Source organism: Doryrhamphus excisus, linkage group LG4, assembly GCF_037039965.1.
Source record: "Doryrhamphus excisus strain RoL-2023G ecotype Guam linkage group LG4, RoL_Dexc_Guam_v1.1, whole genome shotgun sequence".
NCBI lineage: Eukaryota > Metazoa > Chordata > Actinopteri > Syngnathiformes > Syngnathidae > Doryrhamphus > Doryrhamphus excisus.
In genome coordinates, this window is record NC_136360.1 from 2,013,622 (window position 1) to 2,031,927 (window position 18,306).

At 39.4% G+C, this 18,306-nt stretch overlaps 1 protein-coding gene across 5 annotated transcripts in view; it reads left to right on the forward strand.

The window, feature by feature from the left end:
- The window catches only part of pde4ba (phosphodiesterase 4B, cAMP-specific a), a 148,697-nt gene extending 144,380 nt beyond the window's left edge, over window positions 1–4,317 (forward strand). For 3 of the 5 annotated variants that reach the window (XM_058074369.2, XM_058074370.2, XM_058074371.2), the window contains one exon: window positions 40–4,316. In XM_058074369.2, coding sequence (XP_057930352.2) covers window positions 40–480 — 441 coding nt within the window. In that variant the 3' untranslated portion in view covers window positions 481–4,316. Of the gene's footprint in view, window positions 1–39 lie in introns of all 5 variants that reach the window. The other 2 variants (XM_058074368.2, XM_058074373.2) reach the window with 2 other exon arrangements.
- Window positions 4,318–18,306: the final 13,989 nt, after the last annotated feature.

An 18,306-nucleotide genomic window follows, 5' to 3' on the forward strand; every position in this document is an offset into this window, starting at 1 on the left:
GATATTCCAGTCTCATTTGTACATCTCAATGTCCTCCAGGTGGGTTTCATCGACTACATCGTCCACCCTCTGTGGGAGACTTGGGCCGATCTCGTTCATCCTGATGCACAGGACATTCTGGACACCCTTGAGGACAACAGGAACTGGTACCAGAGTATGATCCCCCAGAGTCCCTCGCCACCGTTCTATGACCAGGGAACCCACGGACATGGGGGAGGCACCGGCGGGCAAGGAGGTGGGGAGAAGTTTCAGTTTGAGCTAACCCTGGAGGAGGAGGACTTGGATGGAATAGAGAAAGACGGTGACGTGGAGAATGATGAGGAGGAAGAAGAAGATGACGAGGCGATCGATGAAGAAGATAGCCTGGGAGAATCCCGTTCTCCTCCTCTGGACTATCAGGATCACGATGAGTGTGACATGATGGAGCCCACGATGGCGATAGAGATCGTGACACACGAGGCGTCACCCACAGACACATAAGGGCGGACACATGCGTTGATTTGAAAGAAGTTTGAAAAAAAAAAAAAGAGGGGGCGATCCTCTTGCAGCTGTGCTTTTTAAACAAGGCCACAGAAGTAAAGGCTTAGTTTTGGCCCCGCACGGGGGGGGGCGTCTTGCACTTGGGTGTTTGAAGCCAGACACGGATGGACAGTTTCAGAGAAGTGGCTTCAGAGTTCTCAGGAAATAATGACTGCAAACATTTGAGTCTTGATGGACACACATGGTGGAAAGTGAAGGATTTAGGCCAGTCTTTTTTCTGGACTGGCAGTAAATAAACATTGACACTACTGAGAGAAATTTTATAACTTAAGACTTTTTATAGATATGATATAGAAATAGCAGATATGATCTACTGATTGAGAGACACGTTTGTATAGCAAGAGAAAGTGTTTACTTTTTTCCTGTACCATTTGTCAAAGAAATTTTGTGTGCCTTTTTTACTAATGTCTTTATATAGTTATTTTTTTTAATTTATTGAACACTCTAAGTATGTCTGTGAAATGTTTTTTTCTTATCTGAGAAAGTAAAAACATTTTTGTATGTTTGAAAAAAAAAACAGTCTTCCATGTATTGGGCAATAGAGAAACAACGTCGACAAACAAACTCCTCTTAGTAGGGAAATATTATAATATAAATGCGCACATTTATATTCATTTCATACTTTTCTTCATCACATGCATGTTTTTCCATGTAAAGTCAGTAAACCTCGCAGGCTTCCTAACGTCACACCAAAACTGGAATTTTTTTTGTGTTGGAAATTCAAATTATAACAACCATTGTCCTAGCACGATATGAAAATGCAGCGGAACCTCACTTTTTGTCATTCAAACAGAAACCTTCAAAAATAATCATGTCAATCAAATTAATCCGTTCCAGACACACAAATATATCAACAAAAATAATTCTCATCGAGAATAATTACAGTTTCTGACCTTCAGAAAACAATGCAAAATACATGACTGATGCGTACTTCCCGTGTATCCTGCCAGGATCAAATTCTATAGTGTTTCTCACCTTCTTTAGCAAATTGATGGCACTTGCAACATTATTTGGCCCCATGGCGGGTTATTTGGCAGTCCAAACAAAAGCCACCGATGCTGAGTCCGCAGCATGTAAGGATGTTGTTTTTGGGCACTCGACTACTTTGTTATGTGCAATAAACTAAAACAGCTGAAATATTGTTTGAAAACTTTTCAATGAAAAATAAATACCGGAAAATCGGTTCCAATCGGACCCAACCTATGAATTTCCGAGAAGTAGTATTCTTTTTTATAAATGGCATATTTTTGAGCATAGAAAATATGTTTTCGACTTAAACATCATTAGAGCTCTCTCAACATCAAATAACACCCCTATAGTCACTTTTATATCTGTATTACAATAATAAGAGAAAATAAGACATTTAATACCTAACCAGACATAACAGACTCACACGTTAGCAGTTCTTTGTAGCACTACTGACACCTAGTGACAAGTGTGCGATACTACAAATCACATCTTTGAACGCGTCTTCTGAATGCCTTATATTTGTATTTTTGTTAATTTTGCTATTTTTATGGTTGATGATGCTGACTTAATTCAGGCCAAGAATATGTAACATTTGCTTAAATATGCACTTTTTTTTTTTTACTAAGAATAGATTATAGTTAACCATGAAAGAGCAATAATGTATTAAATTGTTCATTTTTAATGGAGTGAAATTTGAAGCGTAAAGTGGCGAAGAATTGGGGGGTACAAAAAAAAACGAGGTTCCACTGTATTTTCATAGAAATTGTTAGAGTCAAAGAAGTTGGCAGTTCAAATCTGAGATAAAAAAAACTAGTTTTTCCTTCCATTGACTTTTGATAGGACAAATCAAATCAAAGATGGAGTCCGCCAAGGACGAACTCAAGCAAATCGGTCATGATTTTATTTTTATTTTTTAGCTGACAGGTTTGCTGCAGTCTTAATAATCCTGTTAGTTGGAACTAGTCCTGACCCCCAGATCGGTCTGATGCAATGCCCTTCCGCCCCTATGCAGTCAGGCCCAGACTACATGATTTAAAGGTGCTCTTACAGTTGCCAGTGTAAAAGGCGCCCTCAGAGCCTCATCAGTGCCACTGTTCACTTGGTTTTCAAACCCCTCCAGGCTCCATCAACACAACACAAAACAATCAGGCCAGCTATTTATTTTTTTGCAAAGAAAATCCCTCAAGTGCTGCTTCCACCCTTTGACGTCATTTTTTCTCTCCTCCCGCCGACCCCCACTGCATCAGGTTTCCAGGGCAGTTTATTATGAAATGACACAGATAGACGTGATAAAAATACATAAGGGAAATAAGGTGCTGTATTTTGAAAGAAAACTGGAAAACATGATATATTTTTTAGAAATAAGGGTTTATAAATCCGACATTTCCGGCTCCTTCTGGCTTCCAAAACCAAGTTTTTCGAGTTAATAATCACATCTTTTTATGCATATATGTTGTTTTACTGATGTACTAAAATGGTACTTTAAAATATTTCAGTCCAAGATAGTTAACCGGCAATCATTAGTGTGTGGCGTGAATGTGCAGTACGAGAGTTTTTTTTTTTGTACACGGTATGTGTGTTTAGCGTGTTTAGATGTGTTGACTTTGCCATCGGGCCTTATCCTTCTTCCCATCACGCCTCACCTTTTGTCTATAACTGTTTGTCGATTGAAGCTCAAGTTGGTCTTTTTTGCTGTTTATAACAGTGTGTATTTATTCTATACTTTAGGCATGTAAATAAGAAATACTGGTTCAGTGTAAAATCTATTTTAATTTATATGCACTTGCATTGCCTGGAGGTGGTGTTGTCTAATCTGTAGAAAGCTCTGGAATAGAGTCTTTTTTATATATATATGTATTATATATTGTTATATGAATATATAATATAAACACAACACAATTTAACATTGTTTATATATGTGCACAATGTTTGGAGTGCCGAGCAGTGCAGGAGCTAAAGGAATGTTGTCACATGAGAACCTTGTAACTCCGAAGTTCCGTTCATTGTGATGATGCATTCACAGATTTAATAACAAAATTCAACATTCAACCAAAAAAAAAAAAAAAAAAAAATACAGAATTATTTCTAAGTAGTAGCTTCCTCGTTTCAATAACTGAAGGTACAAGGTTGTCATCTGGCAACAGTTTGGTGAGCCACACGCGACACACAGGACAACAGGCTTATTTTATCTCTGCTTCTATTTGAATATTATATCATAATATCATATTTGAACGGCAATGGCTAATACACGGAAACACGAGCTGTCTCCTTTTACACTTATTGCACATCATGTAAAAGTATTGGTGGCATGCTACAATACACGGCATGCACGGCACTCAATCCATCTGAGTTAACAACAAAGTATGGTCTTCTGTAACTGATTGTGCTACTTTGTGAACTATTCCTGACCAAATTTATCAGTTTTGGAATACTAATTTGTTCAATATTAGCACTGTTTATTTATGTTCATGCTTTTTTTTTTTTTTTTTTTTTTGGTCCTAGTTGTGTCCAAATGGTTAGCCTGCTTTAGCGCTATCTGCATGAGAGATGGTTTTTCGTTCTTGTCAATATTTACATCTATAGGTCCGCCCCTATAATAAATGTTTCACACAATGTATGGCATTATATTGTATATTGTGTTCAAAAATACATCTGAAATGATTTTTCTAAGAAGTGATTAAAAGCATGAGTATACTACATCCATTCTTTGTTTTTGTTTTTTTTCTGTAGATGTCCAAAAGGAAAATATCGCATATCATTGACAAAACTTATGCGAGACATGCACTGGTCCGTGTATTCTAAATATTGGAAAAACTGCAATGCAATGTCATAAAGTCTTCTGTTCTATTCAATACCAAACACAGGGCTGCATGGCGGGTGAATGGTTAGCGCGCAGGCCACACAGCTAGGAGACCCATGTTCGATTCCACCCCCACCAGCGGCAACTTTATAAGCGCCGGTGTACTGCTGATCACCAACGTGATGCTACTAACAGTAATGTAAGTCAGGTGTATTGGTGGCTACGTATTGGAATATAAGCTTACATTGGTAAAATATTTCAATTCAATTCCAGGCTTGATTCCACCATCTCTGTGTGGAGTTTGCATGTTCTCCCCGTACGGGTACTCCGGTTTCCTCCCACATTCCAAAAACATGCTAGGTTAATTAGCGACTCCAAATTGTCCATAGGTATGAATGTGAGTGTGAATGGTTGTTTGTCTATATGTGCCCTGTGATTGGCCGGCGACCAGTCCAAGGTGTACCCCGCCTCTTGCCCGAAGACAGCTGGGATAGGTGAATGAATGAATAGATGAATTAATATAAATAACCGATTAGCATACAGTATCTACATAGTGTATGTTTCTGTTGGCCTGTAAGGCGAGTGGTTAGCGCGCTGGCCACACAGCTGACCCGAGTTCGATTCCACCCTCTGTGTGGAGTTTGCATGTTCTCCTCGTGAATGCATGGGTTTTCTCCGGGTACTCCGGTTTCCTCCAACATTCCAAAAACATGCTAGGTTAATTAGCGACTCCAAATTGTCCATAGGTATGAATGTGAGTGTGAATGGTTGTTTGTCTATATGTGCCCTGTGATTGGCCGGCGACCAGTCCAGGGTGTACCCCGCCTCTCACTCGAAGACAGCTGGGATAGGCTCCAGCACACCCTTGAAAATGAATGAATGAGCACATTCATGATAACATTTTAACCAATACCAGAGTTTCCTTCCAGAGTATGTTTATTCATATTATATTATTCATATTATATTTACCCTAGCAACAAACACGACTTCCGTCAACAACAGCAGCATAGAGAGAGCATCTGCGACCACTAATCATGGCAGACTTCACAGAAAATGAAACCTGTGTTTGAGACCACGTCTTACATAAGTCTTGTGGATGACAAAATGACAGTAGTCCTTCAGTAGTACTTTGAGTGTGATATCACACTGAAATCATTTCCCCCACAGAAAGTAGAAATGGAAGAAAATATGACTTATATAATATATAATATAACACCTCTTCCTCTCCTTCTGGGAGGACAGAGTGTCCGTTCATCCAGAAGAACATTTCTGATGTCAGAGGTCATTGATGTTGATCCTGAGCATCTCCGCGCCCGCATCTGTGGTTTAAATAGACTTACAAAAAAAACGAATGATATTGTTTTTTATTGGTAAGAAAACATGTCAACTAATTTTTAATTTTCAAGATGAACAAATTACAAATAAATAAAACCTTGCACATGCAAGCACCTAGAAAAAGACTGTATACTTAAACGTCTCACTGAACAGTATGAATACAAAAGGTGTTATGACATATATAATGTATATGCGTTTGAAAATCAAGCTCTGACCCTTCATATGTAATTTCAACCTGTCCTTGTATCTACTTCAAAAAAAAGTGAATTACGTATATCATCAGGTACGAGAATATTATTTTTCCCTACTTCTCTCACCCTTGAGTTTTCCATAATATAGGTCTCTATCATCTTGCCTTTGATATGACCTATAAAAAGCAGACATTTTATTTGATGAAGCAGCTTGCGTACGTATGACGAAAGATGGATAGATGGAGGATAAAGAAAGACGAGGCAAATGGGACAGGAAGTCTCCCCTGTCACTCCTTTAAAAGGGCATTGACGTCTGGAGGGAGGACAGTTATCTAATAAACCCCAAAACGGAGGGAAGCATTTCCCATCATTTGAGGCCAGCAAACACCACTTAACTTTGTGTGTGTGTGTGTGTGTGTGTGTGTGTGTGTGTGTCGGAGGATTTAATGAGGTAACAGTTAACTTGGGAAATGATAAGGAATTGGATCAAAGTCTCCATCTTTCTCTTTGGAAGACAAAAGCAGGGGAAGTAAAATTCTGTAGCTGCATGGCGGACAAGTGGTTAGCGCGAAGGCCTCACAGCTAGGAAACCCGAATTCAATTCTACCCTCGGCCATATCTGTGTGGAGTTTGCATGTTTTCCCTTGCATGCGTTGTTTTTCTCCGGATACTCCGATTTCCTCCCAAATTGTCCAAATTGTCCATAGGTATGAATGTGAGTGTGAATGGTTGTTTGTCTATATGTGCCCTGTGATTGGCTGGGTGTACCCCGCCTCTCGCCTGAAGACAGCTGGGATAGGCTCCAGCACCCCTGCAACCCTTGTGAAGATAAGCGTTAGAAAATGAATGAATGAATGAATGTAAGTCTGTAACCTAAGTACACACCTTGTAGATACACACTCCAGTACAGTAGGTGGCGGTATACACTTCAAATGTTAAACACGAAGAAGAACACACCTGTAACTGATAATACTGATAATCTTTACATGCTTCTGCCATTCTTGTTGGAAGGTTTTGCTTCACTTTGCCTCCATTTTGTCTGCTGGTGATCTGCTCTCTGCCTCGATGTAAGTCCTTTTGTGTCCTATATTTGCATCTTTTCACTTTGGTTTGGTTTGTCTGTTTATATTTTTTCACCAGGTTTTGTGTCTCAACTTTATTACAGTGTCCCTTTTTTCAAACCTTGCGCTTTGCTTTTTGATTAGTGTTTGTATTTTCTTGTTGTACATCAAATATGCTAAAGCTAGAGATCCATGATCACGCCAAAAATGGCCTCCGGGCTACACTTTGGACACACTTGTTGTAGAGAAATACATACTTGTCAACATTTGTGTTTGAAAATTTCTGGAAAAAAAAACTGGAAAATTGAAATGAAATTAACGTTTTAAACAAGAGGGTGATGGGAAAGAAGGTCAAAGTATGTGAGTTTCCCAGGGAAAACAGGAGGGTTGATGGAGGGAAAAGACATACAGAAGGTGGAGAATTATACCTACTTAGGGTCAACAGTCCAAAACAATGGAGATTGTAAAAAGGAGGTGAAGAAGCGTGTGCAGACAATATGTAACAAATGGAGAAATGTATCAGGCGTGATGTGTGATAGAAGAGTTTCAGCTAAAATGAAAGTAAAAGTATACAAAACTGTGGTGACACCAGCCATGTTGTTTGGTCCAGAGACGGTGCCACTGAGGAAAAGACAGGAATCAGAACTGGAAGTAGCAGAGATGAGGATGCTGAGGTTCTCATTGGGAGTGACCAGGATGGATAGGATCAGGAACAAGTACATGAGAGGGACATTACATGTTAGAGGCCTTGGAGATAAAGTCAGAGAGGCCAGACTGAGATGGTTCGGAGGAGAGATAGTGAATATATTGGGAGAAGGATGCTGCGTTTAACTGCCAGGTAGGAGGCATAGAGGAAGACCAAAGAGGAGGTTCATGGATGTAATGAAGGAGGACATGAGGGTAGTTGGTGTGAGAGAGAGACAGATGCAGAAGACAGGGTTGGATGGAGGAGGTTGATTTGCTGTGGCGACCCCTGTAGGGAAAAGCCGAAAGAGAAAGAAGAAGATACATACGGAGCCATGATTACAAATGTCATTTTAAAAAAATAGCGTGGTTTTCAAAGTGAGGAGACAAAAGACTTGAAGGAAGTTGCAGCAAAATGGAAAAAAAAAACATTTTTGATGAGTAGAAAACACCACAAAGTATGCTCAAGAAAACCAGTTATTAGATTGTCTTCTATGTAAAAATCTGTTCCAAGGAAAAGGGAGCTGATGGTCCCGTTGGGGTCCCTTGAGGCTGCCTTAACCTTGTAAGCAAAGCACATAAATCAGTCTGGTGATGGATGTTGCTATTTATACCTTCTGAGCCAATTACGGGAGCAATGAAGGCAGAGCAACATCATCGATAGACTGGAAAGGACCACAGACAGTCTTCACAGCTGTACCTATTTGATCTTACAAAAACCTAGAAACCAGTGCCTACTAGTACATTCATATAGATAATATCTTGAAAACCAGATAATTCATTCATTTTCTACCGCTTATCCTCACAAGGCCTATCCCAGCTGTCTTCAGGCGAGAGGTCGCCAGCCAATCACAGGGCACATATAGACAAACAACCATTCACACTCACATTCATACCTATGGGCAATTTGAAGTTGCCAATTAAACTAGCATGTCTTCGGAATGTGGGAGGAAGTCGGAGTACGCGGAGAAAACCCACGCATGCACGGGGAGAACATGCAAATTTCACACAGAGATGGCCGAGGTTGGAATCGAACTCCGGTCTCCTAGCTGTGAGGTCTGCTCGCTAACCACTAGACCGTCGTGCCGCCCCTAGGAAACAATATTTGTGTCAAAATAAAAGTATCTTTTCACTTTTTTTAGTTGGGAACTGATATTTTCCTGAAACTTTCCCATGTTCTACTGCTATGTTCTAACTGAAAAAGGTCGAAATAACCAAAAGGTTACCTTTTAATCGGTTCCATGTTTACATAGCCATAGAACACAATATTCTGTGTGCCTTGAACAATCAGTCAAACATGTCCAAAAATGTCCGGGAGTGAAACCGGAGTACCCGGAGAAAACCCACGCATGCACAGGGAGAACATGCAAATTTCACACAGAGATGGCCGAGGTTGGAATCGAACTCGGGTCTCCTAGCTGTGAGGCCTCCGCGCTAACCACTAGACCGCCGTGCCGCCCCTAAGAAACAATATTTGTGTCAAAATAAAAGTATCTTTTCACTTTTTTTAGTTGGGAACTGATATTTTCCTGAAACCTTCCCATGTTCTACTGCTATGTTCTAACTGAAAAAGGTAGAAATAACCAAAAGGTTACCTTTTAATCGGTTCCATGTTTACATAGCCATAGAACACAATATTCTGTGTGCCTTGAACAATCAGTCAAACATGTCCAAAATGTCCGGGAGTGAAACCGGAGTACCTGGAGAAAACCAACATGCACGGGGAGAACATGCAAATTTCACACAGAGATGGCCGAGGTTGGAATCGAACTCGGGTCTCCTGGCTGTGAGGTCTGCACGCTAACCACTAGACCGCTGTGCCGCCCCTAGGAAACAATATTTGTGTCAAAATAAAAGTATCTTTTCACTTTTTTTAGTTGGGACCTGATATTTTCCTGAAACCTTCCCATGTTCTACTGCTATGTTCTAACTGAAAAAGGTAGAAATAACCAAAAGGTTACCTTTTAATCGGTTCCATGTTTACATAGCCATAGAACACAATATTCTGTGTGCCTTGAACAATCAGTCAAACATGTCCAAAATGTCCGGGAGTGAAACCGGAGTACCTGGAGAAAACCAACATGCACGGGGAGAACATGCAAATTTCACACAGAGATGGCCGAGGTTGGAATCGAACTCGGGTCTCCTGGCTGTGAGGTCGGCGCGCTAACCACTAGACCGCTGTGCCGCCCCTAGGAAACAATATTTGTGTCAAAATAAAAGTATCTTTTCACTTTTTTTAGTTGGGACCTGATATTTTCCTGAAACCTTCCCATGTTCTATTGCTATGTTCGAACTGAAAAAGGTCGAAATAACCAAAAGGTTACCTTTTAATCGGTTCCATGTTTACATAGCCATAGAACACAATATTCTGTGTGCCTTGAATAATCAGTCAAACATGTCCAAAATGTCCGGGAGTGAAACCGGAGTACCTGGAGAAAACCAACATGCACGGGGAGAACATGCAAATTTCACACAGAGATGGCCGAGGTTGGAATCAAACTCGGGTCTCCTGGCTGTGAGGTCTGCGCGCTAACCACTAGACCGCTGTGCAGCCCATGAGCAGTATAATATTTCTGAAATACTGCACATGCAGTTATTTGAATGTAAAGTTGTTGGAATCAAATAACGACGAGCTATCAGAATATTCTAGAATCTACAATCTGAAGAAAGGAAATCTATTACACAGTATGATATCCAATCTGATATGTCGGATACATCGAAGAGAAGAACACCAAAATAAAAAGCAAAGGGAAAGAAAATATGACATGGAGTGAAATTTGAGTGGGGCCTCTCTCTCTTTCTCTCTCTTTCATTTGACAGGGACGACCAAGTCCTCCCTGTGGGGTTGCCATAGCAACTGTGCCAGAACCTAATACTGAGACATATTCTCCAGACATTTTATATATATGTGTGTGTGTGTGTGTGTGTATATATATGTATACGTGTATATTCGGGATGTAATATTGGCATTTTTGTGCTTTGTTGTACTGTTGATGTAAATGGCGAATAGATTACAAGTTTAAAGCTCACATAGTAATGTGAATTCTTTACTATGTGTTTGAAGAGTAAAAATGCAAATACACTAAGTCAGTTCAGTCACTGAGTGCACTTAGACTGTAGGTATGGCTTGTGCACTAAGCAAGAGGCAAGGCTAAAGGCTGCCTCATGTCAGGTTTCTCTACTCTATTTGATCAGGGAATGTCACAATTCATTTGTGGAGCTCAGAAAATTGTTATAAACAATTGGAAGCACATTGCAAATATGTTAAAGTATTCAAAATCTAGTGAAAGCAGTCACTGAGTGCACTTAGACTGTAGGTAGGGCTTGTGCACTAAGCAAGAGGCAAGGCTAAAGGCTGCCTCATGTCAGGTTTCTCTACTCTATTTGATCAGGGAATGTCACAATTCATTTGTGGAGCTCAGAAAATTGTTATAAACAATTGGAAGCACATTGCAAATATGTTAAAGTATTCAAAATCTAGTGAAAGCAGTCACTGAGTGCACTTAGACTGTAGGTAGGGCTTGTGCACTAAGCAAGAGGCAAGGCTAAAGGCTGCCTCTTGTCAGGTTTCTCTACTCTATTTGATCAGGGAATGTCACAATTCATTTGTGGAGCTCAGAAAATTGTTATAAACAATTGGAAGCACATTGCAAATATGTTAAAGTATTCAAAATCTAGTGAAAGCAGTCACTGAGTGCACTTAGACTGTAGGTATGGCTTGTGCACTAAGCAAGAGGCAAGGCTAAAGGCTGCCTCTTGTCAGGTTTCTCTACTCTATTTGATCAGGGAATGTCACAATTCATTTGTGGAGCTCAGAAAATTGTTATAAACAATTGGAAGCACATTGCAAATATGTTAAAGTATTCAAAATCTAGTGAAAGCAGTCACTGAGTGCACTTAGACTGTAGGTAGGGCTTGTGCACTACGCGAGAGGCAAGGCTAAAGCCGACCTCATGTCCGGTTTCTCTGTTGTATTTGATTAGGGAATGTCACAATTCATTTGTGGAGCTCAGAAAATGTTTATAAACAATTGGAAGCACACTGGAAATACCTTAAAGCATTCTAAACTAAGTTAGAGCAGACACTGAGTGCACTTAGACTGTAGGTAGTGCTTGTGCACTAAGCGAGAGGCAGCCTCATACAAGGTTTCTGTACTGTATTTGATTGGGGAATCAATGAAATAGTCCATGTCATATACAGGAAGTGAACATATATGTATTAGTAAATTATGTGACTTGTGAATATAGTTCATATTCTATAATTATGAGACATTTAATGTACAGTAAACTGCACGCATGTTCGAAATTAAAATAAACCATAGCCATGACCAAATAAGACACATTAGATCGCTATAATGTTGGACTTAATGTTCTGCCAGAGATTTGTGGGAACACGAGCAATTGAGAAACATTATCGGGTTGTTGGTTGTATTTTTTTTTGTTGTTTTTTTTTTTTTTTTGCTTTTCAAATCTGAACTTAGAACCTCAAAGATAAATAAGAGAGCTGTTTGCTATCCAGCTCACTAAAGTTTATTAATACCATACTTGCCAACTGTAATGGCACTAATTGTGTTGTGGCCACTGTCGATTCATTCAGGTTGATTAGTTGCATTCACTGCATCAGACTCTGGCTCAATAAATAATTACCATGAGCTTGAGAAATGATTAATCTGTTTGATTAATTATTCTGAAGGTGTTTCATAAGAGTGTTGATGCCCGGGGATGGTTGAATAAAAATATCTTATGCCAGTTTGTTTGTTTATCAAAACATTATTGGTTTACAATATGTTTGGGTTCTGTTTTAATTTGAAACCGTGCTGGTGCATGTGACATTTCACATGCACCAGCACCTGAGTTCCGTGTTTGTATGTCATTCCATCACTTCTATCAATTTATATTTCCGGTGGTGACAAGGAGCCTGATCACTGAACACGAGCATACAACATGACAATAATAATAACTACAATAAAATCAATTGTTTTTTTCCCACAATTCTTTGTGTTTGCTTCACAGCCCAATGCATGAAGCACTGGGAGTGCACTCAGATACTGCATATCCTAAAACTCTATGTGCCTATTTTAAGATACTTCATGAATTATAGGTACAGAATTTAATGCGTCACTGGGGGGGGGCCCGTCTGGGCACCCACCTGCATGTCATACTTTGGACACATGCACACACACTCTCTCTTGTAACCTATATACCAGCAGGTGTCATACTAACCTGCAGTTGGGGTTTTTCACCCATTAAGGTTATTATTTTTTTTCCACTTTAGCAATTATTATTTTATGCACAGAAAATTGTTACATTTATCACAGTCATTTTTTTTTACAATCCTTATTTTAGAAATCCCTGTGAGCTTACCTAGCTCCATTCTGTCATCTCAGCAAGGGCTTCCTCGGAGTGGCCTAATTTAAGATGCATGATTTCTCCTAAATATAGCCTGATTGTAATTCGTGGGCTGACTTATTTAGACTAGGGGCCCGATGGGGGACGGTAATTGGTGTAGCCAAAGAGAGACATGTTGGGCTGGTGTTGACATCCAAGAGACCACTAAGGAACCCAAAGACCATGCAGCATGAGCAATGCGCAGCCATGAGCTCATCTATTCCATCATCTGTCCAGTTGTTACGTGGACCACTGGGTTCCAGAGAGGTCTTGTAGTAATCTGTTAACTATTAGTCATGTATTATAAGATTATACTGGAGAAAAATATAATGGCTGAACAATTTGACAAGTTTGGTATTGTTATGTAAGACAAACTTATGGTTCCTAGACCCAACTGTGTTAATGAATTTCTGCAAAGTAAGATTTCTTATTTATAAATCTAATATTTTCATAGTTAGTGCATTGAAAAATGGTTTATGACCTTACCAATAAAATTAACATTATTAGAGTCCTTTATATATAAAATAACACCCCTATGGTCACCTTTAAACTCGGAGGAGGAAGTGGAGAGCATGAATTGACATCAGGGGTCCATAGTTCTAGATTGGAGTGGATTGCGGCTGCAACAGTAACCAGTGTTATGATTATTATGATTATTGTTATTATTATTATTGGGCCTGTTGTGAGATAATTCAAACCTGCAATAAAGGCCAGTTTTTGCGTCAATCAAGTCTCACAGAACATTATACTAATATTACTGCCACCTAATGACAAGTGTAGAAAACTACACACCATCATGTCCTTGAATGCATTTTCTGAATGCAATATATTTTAGTTAATTTAGACATTTTCTGTTTTGAAAATGCATAATTTAGAAAAAATATATATTTTTTTTACTAAAAATGGGCTGCAACAACAAAATTTTGGTGCCTGCGGTGCAACCAAGAGAGGATACAAACAACCAAACGATCCTTGTCTCTCCATAAGAAGAATGTATGTTGATGAAAAGTAGCCTAAGCGGCACAAGCCTAAACATGCCGTTTCTTGTGGTGTATAGTATGTGTATGCCTGTACTGCAGAGCAAGGCAGTAAGCGGGGTTGACAGGGAACAGTGTGAGCGGCAGCCTGCATCAACAGTTGCTGAATGGCACGTAGGCACTGAAAATGGCATCCTGCCATCCCCACGCCTTATCACCCAACAAACCTTTTCTCTGCCGCTGAGTGGAATGTTGTTTTGGTTTGAATGCACTCATTGCGGCCTAATCGGTGGGTGGGTGCTGCCTAATCGTTATCCCTCATTACCGCATTGTGGGGGTGGTGGGCGTAGTAGAGCAGGTTGGGGATTTGCAGGGAAGTTACAGCATTCAAGAGTGATTCAAGTGATAGTTTTCAACATGAGCCAAGGGAAGTCCTGTTATGGAGATGATGTCAACAAAGAATTTGAATTATAAAAGCAAGCAAAGTTACTTCAAATATGTCTTGTTATGATTCAAATCAATTGTTGTGGTGTATAAAGGCAAATGCATAAAATGCCTTAGATATATATATTTTTTTGCTCTGACACATTTTTCAGACACAGTGTTTCCATTTTTTTTTATCACTTTTGATGAGGTTATTGAAGATTTTCCTACCTGTTACGGCAGTTGAAGTATGGCTGTTTCCTCAACAGCAGATGGCAGAAGGGTATATTACAGGGAGAGCTAGGACTAGGACTACATACACTACATAGTACTCTATTTACCTGGGGGCCACTGGAGGTACAGTCTGTGTGAGGTTAGGCCACATCAAGTATTCCACACAAAAAGGTTTTGAGAATAATAAAAAGAATAATTTTTGCAGTCTTTATTCATAACAGTCAATTCTCCAGTTCAGCTAACATGTATGTTTTCAGACTGCGGGACAAAACCAGATGACTTCAAGTAACAATAAAGCTTACTTATTTAAATTCTAATGCTTTTTATCTGAAGATATTAGGTAATTGGCACCACTATATGATATGGAAGCCCGTTTCAGCCACTAAAAAAAAGTTATCTCAATGGTAAGTCATAATTATGAGATAAAAAGTCGAAATTATGAGATAAGAAAGTCAAAATTATCAGATAAAAAGTAGTTCTTATTAGATAGAAAGTCGAAATTATGAGATGCATACTGCGCATGTGCCACAGGTGCCTCCTCCTTCACTTGCCAAAAATGGCGAGGAGACTGTAGGTGGGTATACTTTGTGACCTTTGTAAATGTTTGACGTTTGCTCCATGTGTAATGAGTTGTCCGCGGTTGCGTTGTTGTTCAGTAGGATACCCACCTTGCTTACAATTGTGTTGACATTTTTGCCAAGTAAAGAAGGCGGCACCTGTGGCACATGCGCAGTTTGTATCTTATAATTTCGACTTTTTATCTCATAATTCTCATTTCGACTCTTAATCTCATAATTATGACTTACCTTTGGGATAACTTTTTTTTCATTGGCGGAAATCATTGGCTTCCATAGTATGGCACTCTGAAGTATACTTACATATTGTAATGACCCTTAGGGGTATTATGTGTTACGTGTTATCTGTTGTATTTGCATAGGTGTTGCCATGGAGAGATATGTTCCGGGTTGGGAAGGAATAGGGGTGGCGGACAGGAAGTGAAGAGAGAGACCGCATGTCAGAGAGTTGTCTCCTGTGAGCCTTAAATAAAAACCGGCTGTTGTTCCGCCTGTCTGGTCTGGTGTTTGGCCGATCGAAGAGTGTTACAATATTTATAGCTGGAAACTGAAAAATGTCTTTTTGTACTTCCTCTTTTGAACATTTTAACCAATCTACAAACATGATGTTGATAAATTGCCAGACTAAGGCAAGACTGCCCCCCACTGGTGAAAGGAAGAACCAAAAATCGGGGGACAAATGCTAAATAAAGGTGGGACTAGGTTAAATTGTATCTTTTGCAGTCAGTAAATCTGGATTTCCACAATTTCCCACCGTTACTATATCTAAATTTCAACTCATTCAAATAAGATATATATACCAAATATATAGCACTTGGTGTCGAAAGTTGAATTTCTGTAATGTCAACCGGTAATGTGAAGTAGTGTGTGTGTTTTTTTTTTTACGAATTACGAAGGCTTTGCTTCATTTAAAGCCATCTTATCTGTTTGGGTAACATCATTAATCGGTTCCCCCTCTTTATTTGTACAGGAAATATGTCAGCGGAGTTAAAAACAAACACAAAGTAATACAAGAAAGTGCCAAACGCAGCCATGGATGAATATTTTTCGCAAAAGCTGTTGTGTCAAAATGGCCGCTAGATGGCGGGAGAAGATATGATATTGGACAAGGACAAGTGAAAGAGAGGCGGTGTGACGTTCAGGGATGTACAATATTATCACATTTTATTCACATTCATACATCGCCTCTCCATTTGTTTTTATAAAATAGAAATATGTTTCACGTTTTATTTTATTTTATTTGTTGGCAAATTTACATTGAGATGATTATGCGGTGAAAGAATTGTTGAATATCAAAAACCTGATGATGATAACAAATATAACTCATACGAGTTTTCATTTTAACAATTTCCACGGTTCTCTCAAAATCACGTAACGTACTGCAAGTTCTTACATGAACAGCAATGACACTGTATTGCCATAAAACTATTTGTGTTGTCATCATTGCATTTGTCTAAACCAGGGGTCAGCAACCTGCGGCTCCAGAGCCGCATGTGGCTCTTCAGCCTCTTTATTGTGGCTCCCTTTGCGATTCTTGAATATTTTTAACACCCGAGTGGGGAAAATGCACGTCTTTTGTAATGAGTTTTAAAAAATCCAACTTTGTCTGAGACCATGAATGCATCCTGAGTGAGTTCTGACTGCTATCCAGTTCAGTACATGAAGAAAAACAAGTAATACTTACCTACAAATCTAAAAAATAAATTCGAGATAATTTAAAAACAGCGGCATGGGAACTTGTTTTTACATTTACAGTAGTTTACACATCCATTTATGTAAGTTTATCTCCAAAACTAGCAAGAGTACTCCAACTCGTCTTTTCTTATCTGAACTACTTTGATACCCCCAAATTCCCTCCAATGTTGTTTTAAACATACTATATGTTTTGCGGCTCCAGGCTATTTTTCTTCAGTGGGCATTGGGTAAAATGGCTCTTTTCATAGTAAAGGTTGCCGACCCCTGGTCTAAACAAATGTGCCGTTTAGTTGTACCAGGCATTAAATTAAGCAATAGTCTGAATAAACAAGAGTGGTTTTATAATTTTTTCCAAGACAGTAGATGGCTACATTGAGAGTGATTTGCTTACCGAAAGCCCTCCAATACAACTAATGTAATATAGTGGACAGATATGAATGTACTCATAATTCTCAATTAACTTGTGAACATGCTATGAGAATCTATCTCTAAACCCAATAACCTATATCGAATGGCTTTGTGAGTGTCATTAATGTTAAATTTAATCAGTAGCAATAAGTAGGCTTCATGGTGCATATGTGTTTAGCATGTCTAGATGGTTCTGGGTTAAAAACTATACTCAAAACTATAAAAAGGTGGTGATCTATAGATCGTGATAGATAGTGCTTGGTTGAGTATGTATGATGTATGAATATGTATGATGACGGAATAGTATGTTAATACTTCACAGGTTGACCCACGGACATTGAATGCACCTACAGAAAAAAAACACTGAATTTTGAGAATTTCAAATGTCTTTATTGTTTATTTTACATATGGCGTCACATAGACTTAAAGCAATGTTGTGTTTTGGAATTGTTTTCTCTTTTTTGAGTCCTTTCTCTTGCTCCACCCTTTAATTTGCATAAATAAATGACCCGCCGCCACTTGTCCACTTTATTCCATTACTTACCCCACTCAGATTAGCCAGCCCTCACTGCAACATGCACGCACCCATCTCAGGGGGCTGAGGTCAGTGCATCTGGTTGTTGGTTGCAGTCGAAGCTTGGGTTGCCATGACGTCACCCAAATCAATCAATGTCCCATTGCTTTAGGAGAGCACAGAGGCTGGGAATAGAAGGCAAGGGAGTGAGGGAAATGAGTAGGCTATTCCAGGTAGGGTTTGACCACAGAGGCAAGACGTACTGGAGTAGCTGTAGACATAGTGCTCAGCAATTTTGTGTTTTAATAGCTGTGTGTGTGTGTGTTGTAGTGCCTCCCTGCTTCCCATGAGCAAGCAATTCACTTGCCTGTGAGCAAGTAATTGTCATTCACCACCATTGTGCAGACGTAGTGTACTTCACTGACATAATAAGGTAGAATGGGGGTGGAGCTGTGTGTTGACATGTGTTTATTTTTATACTGTGTCTTCTGATCCTGTTTGGCAGTTGGC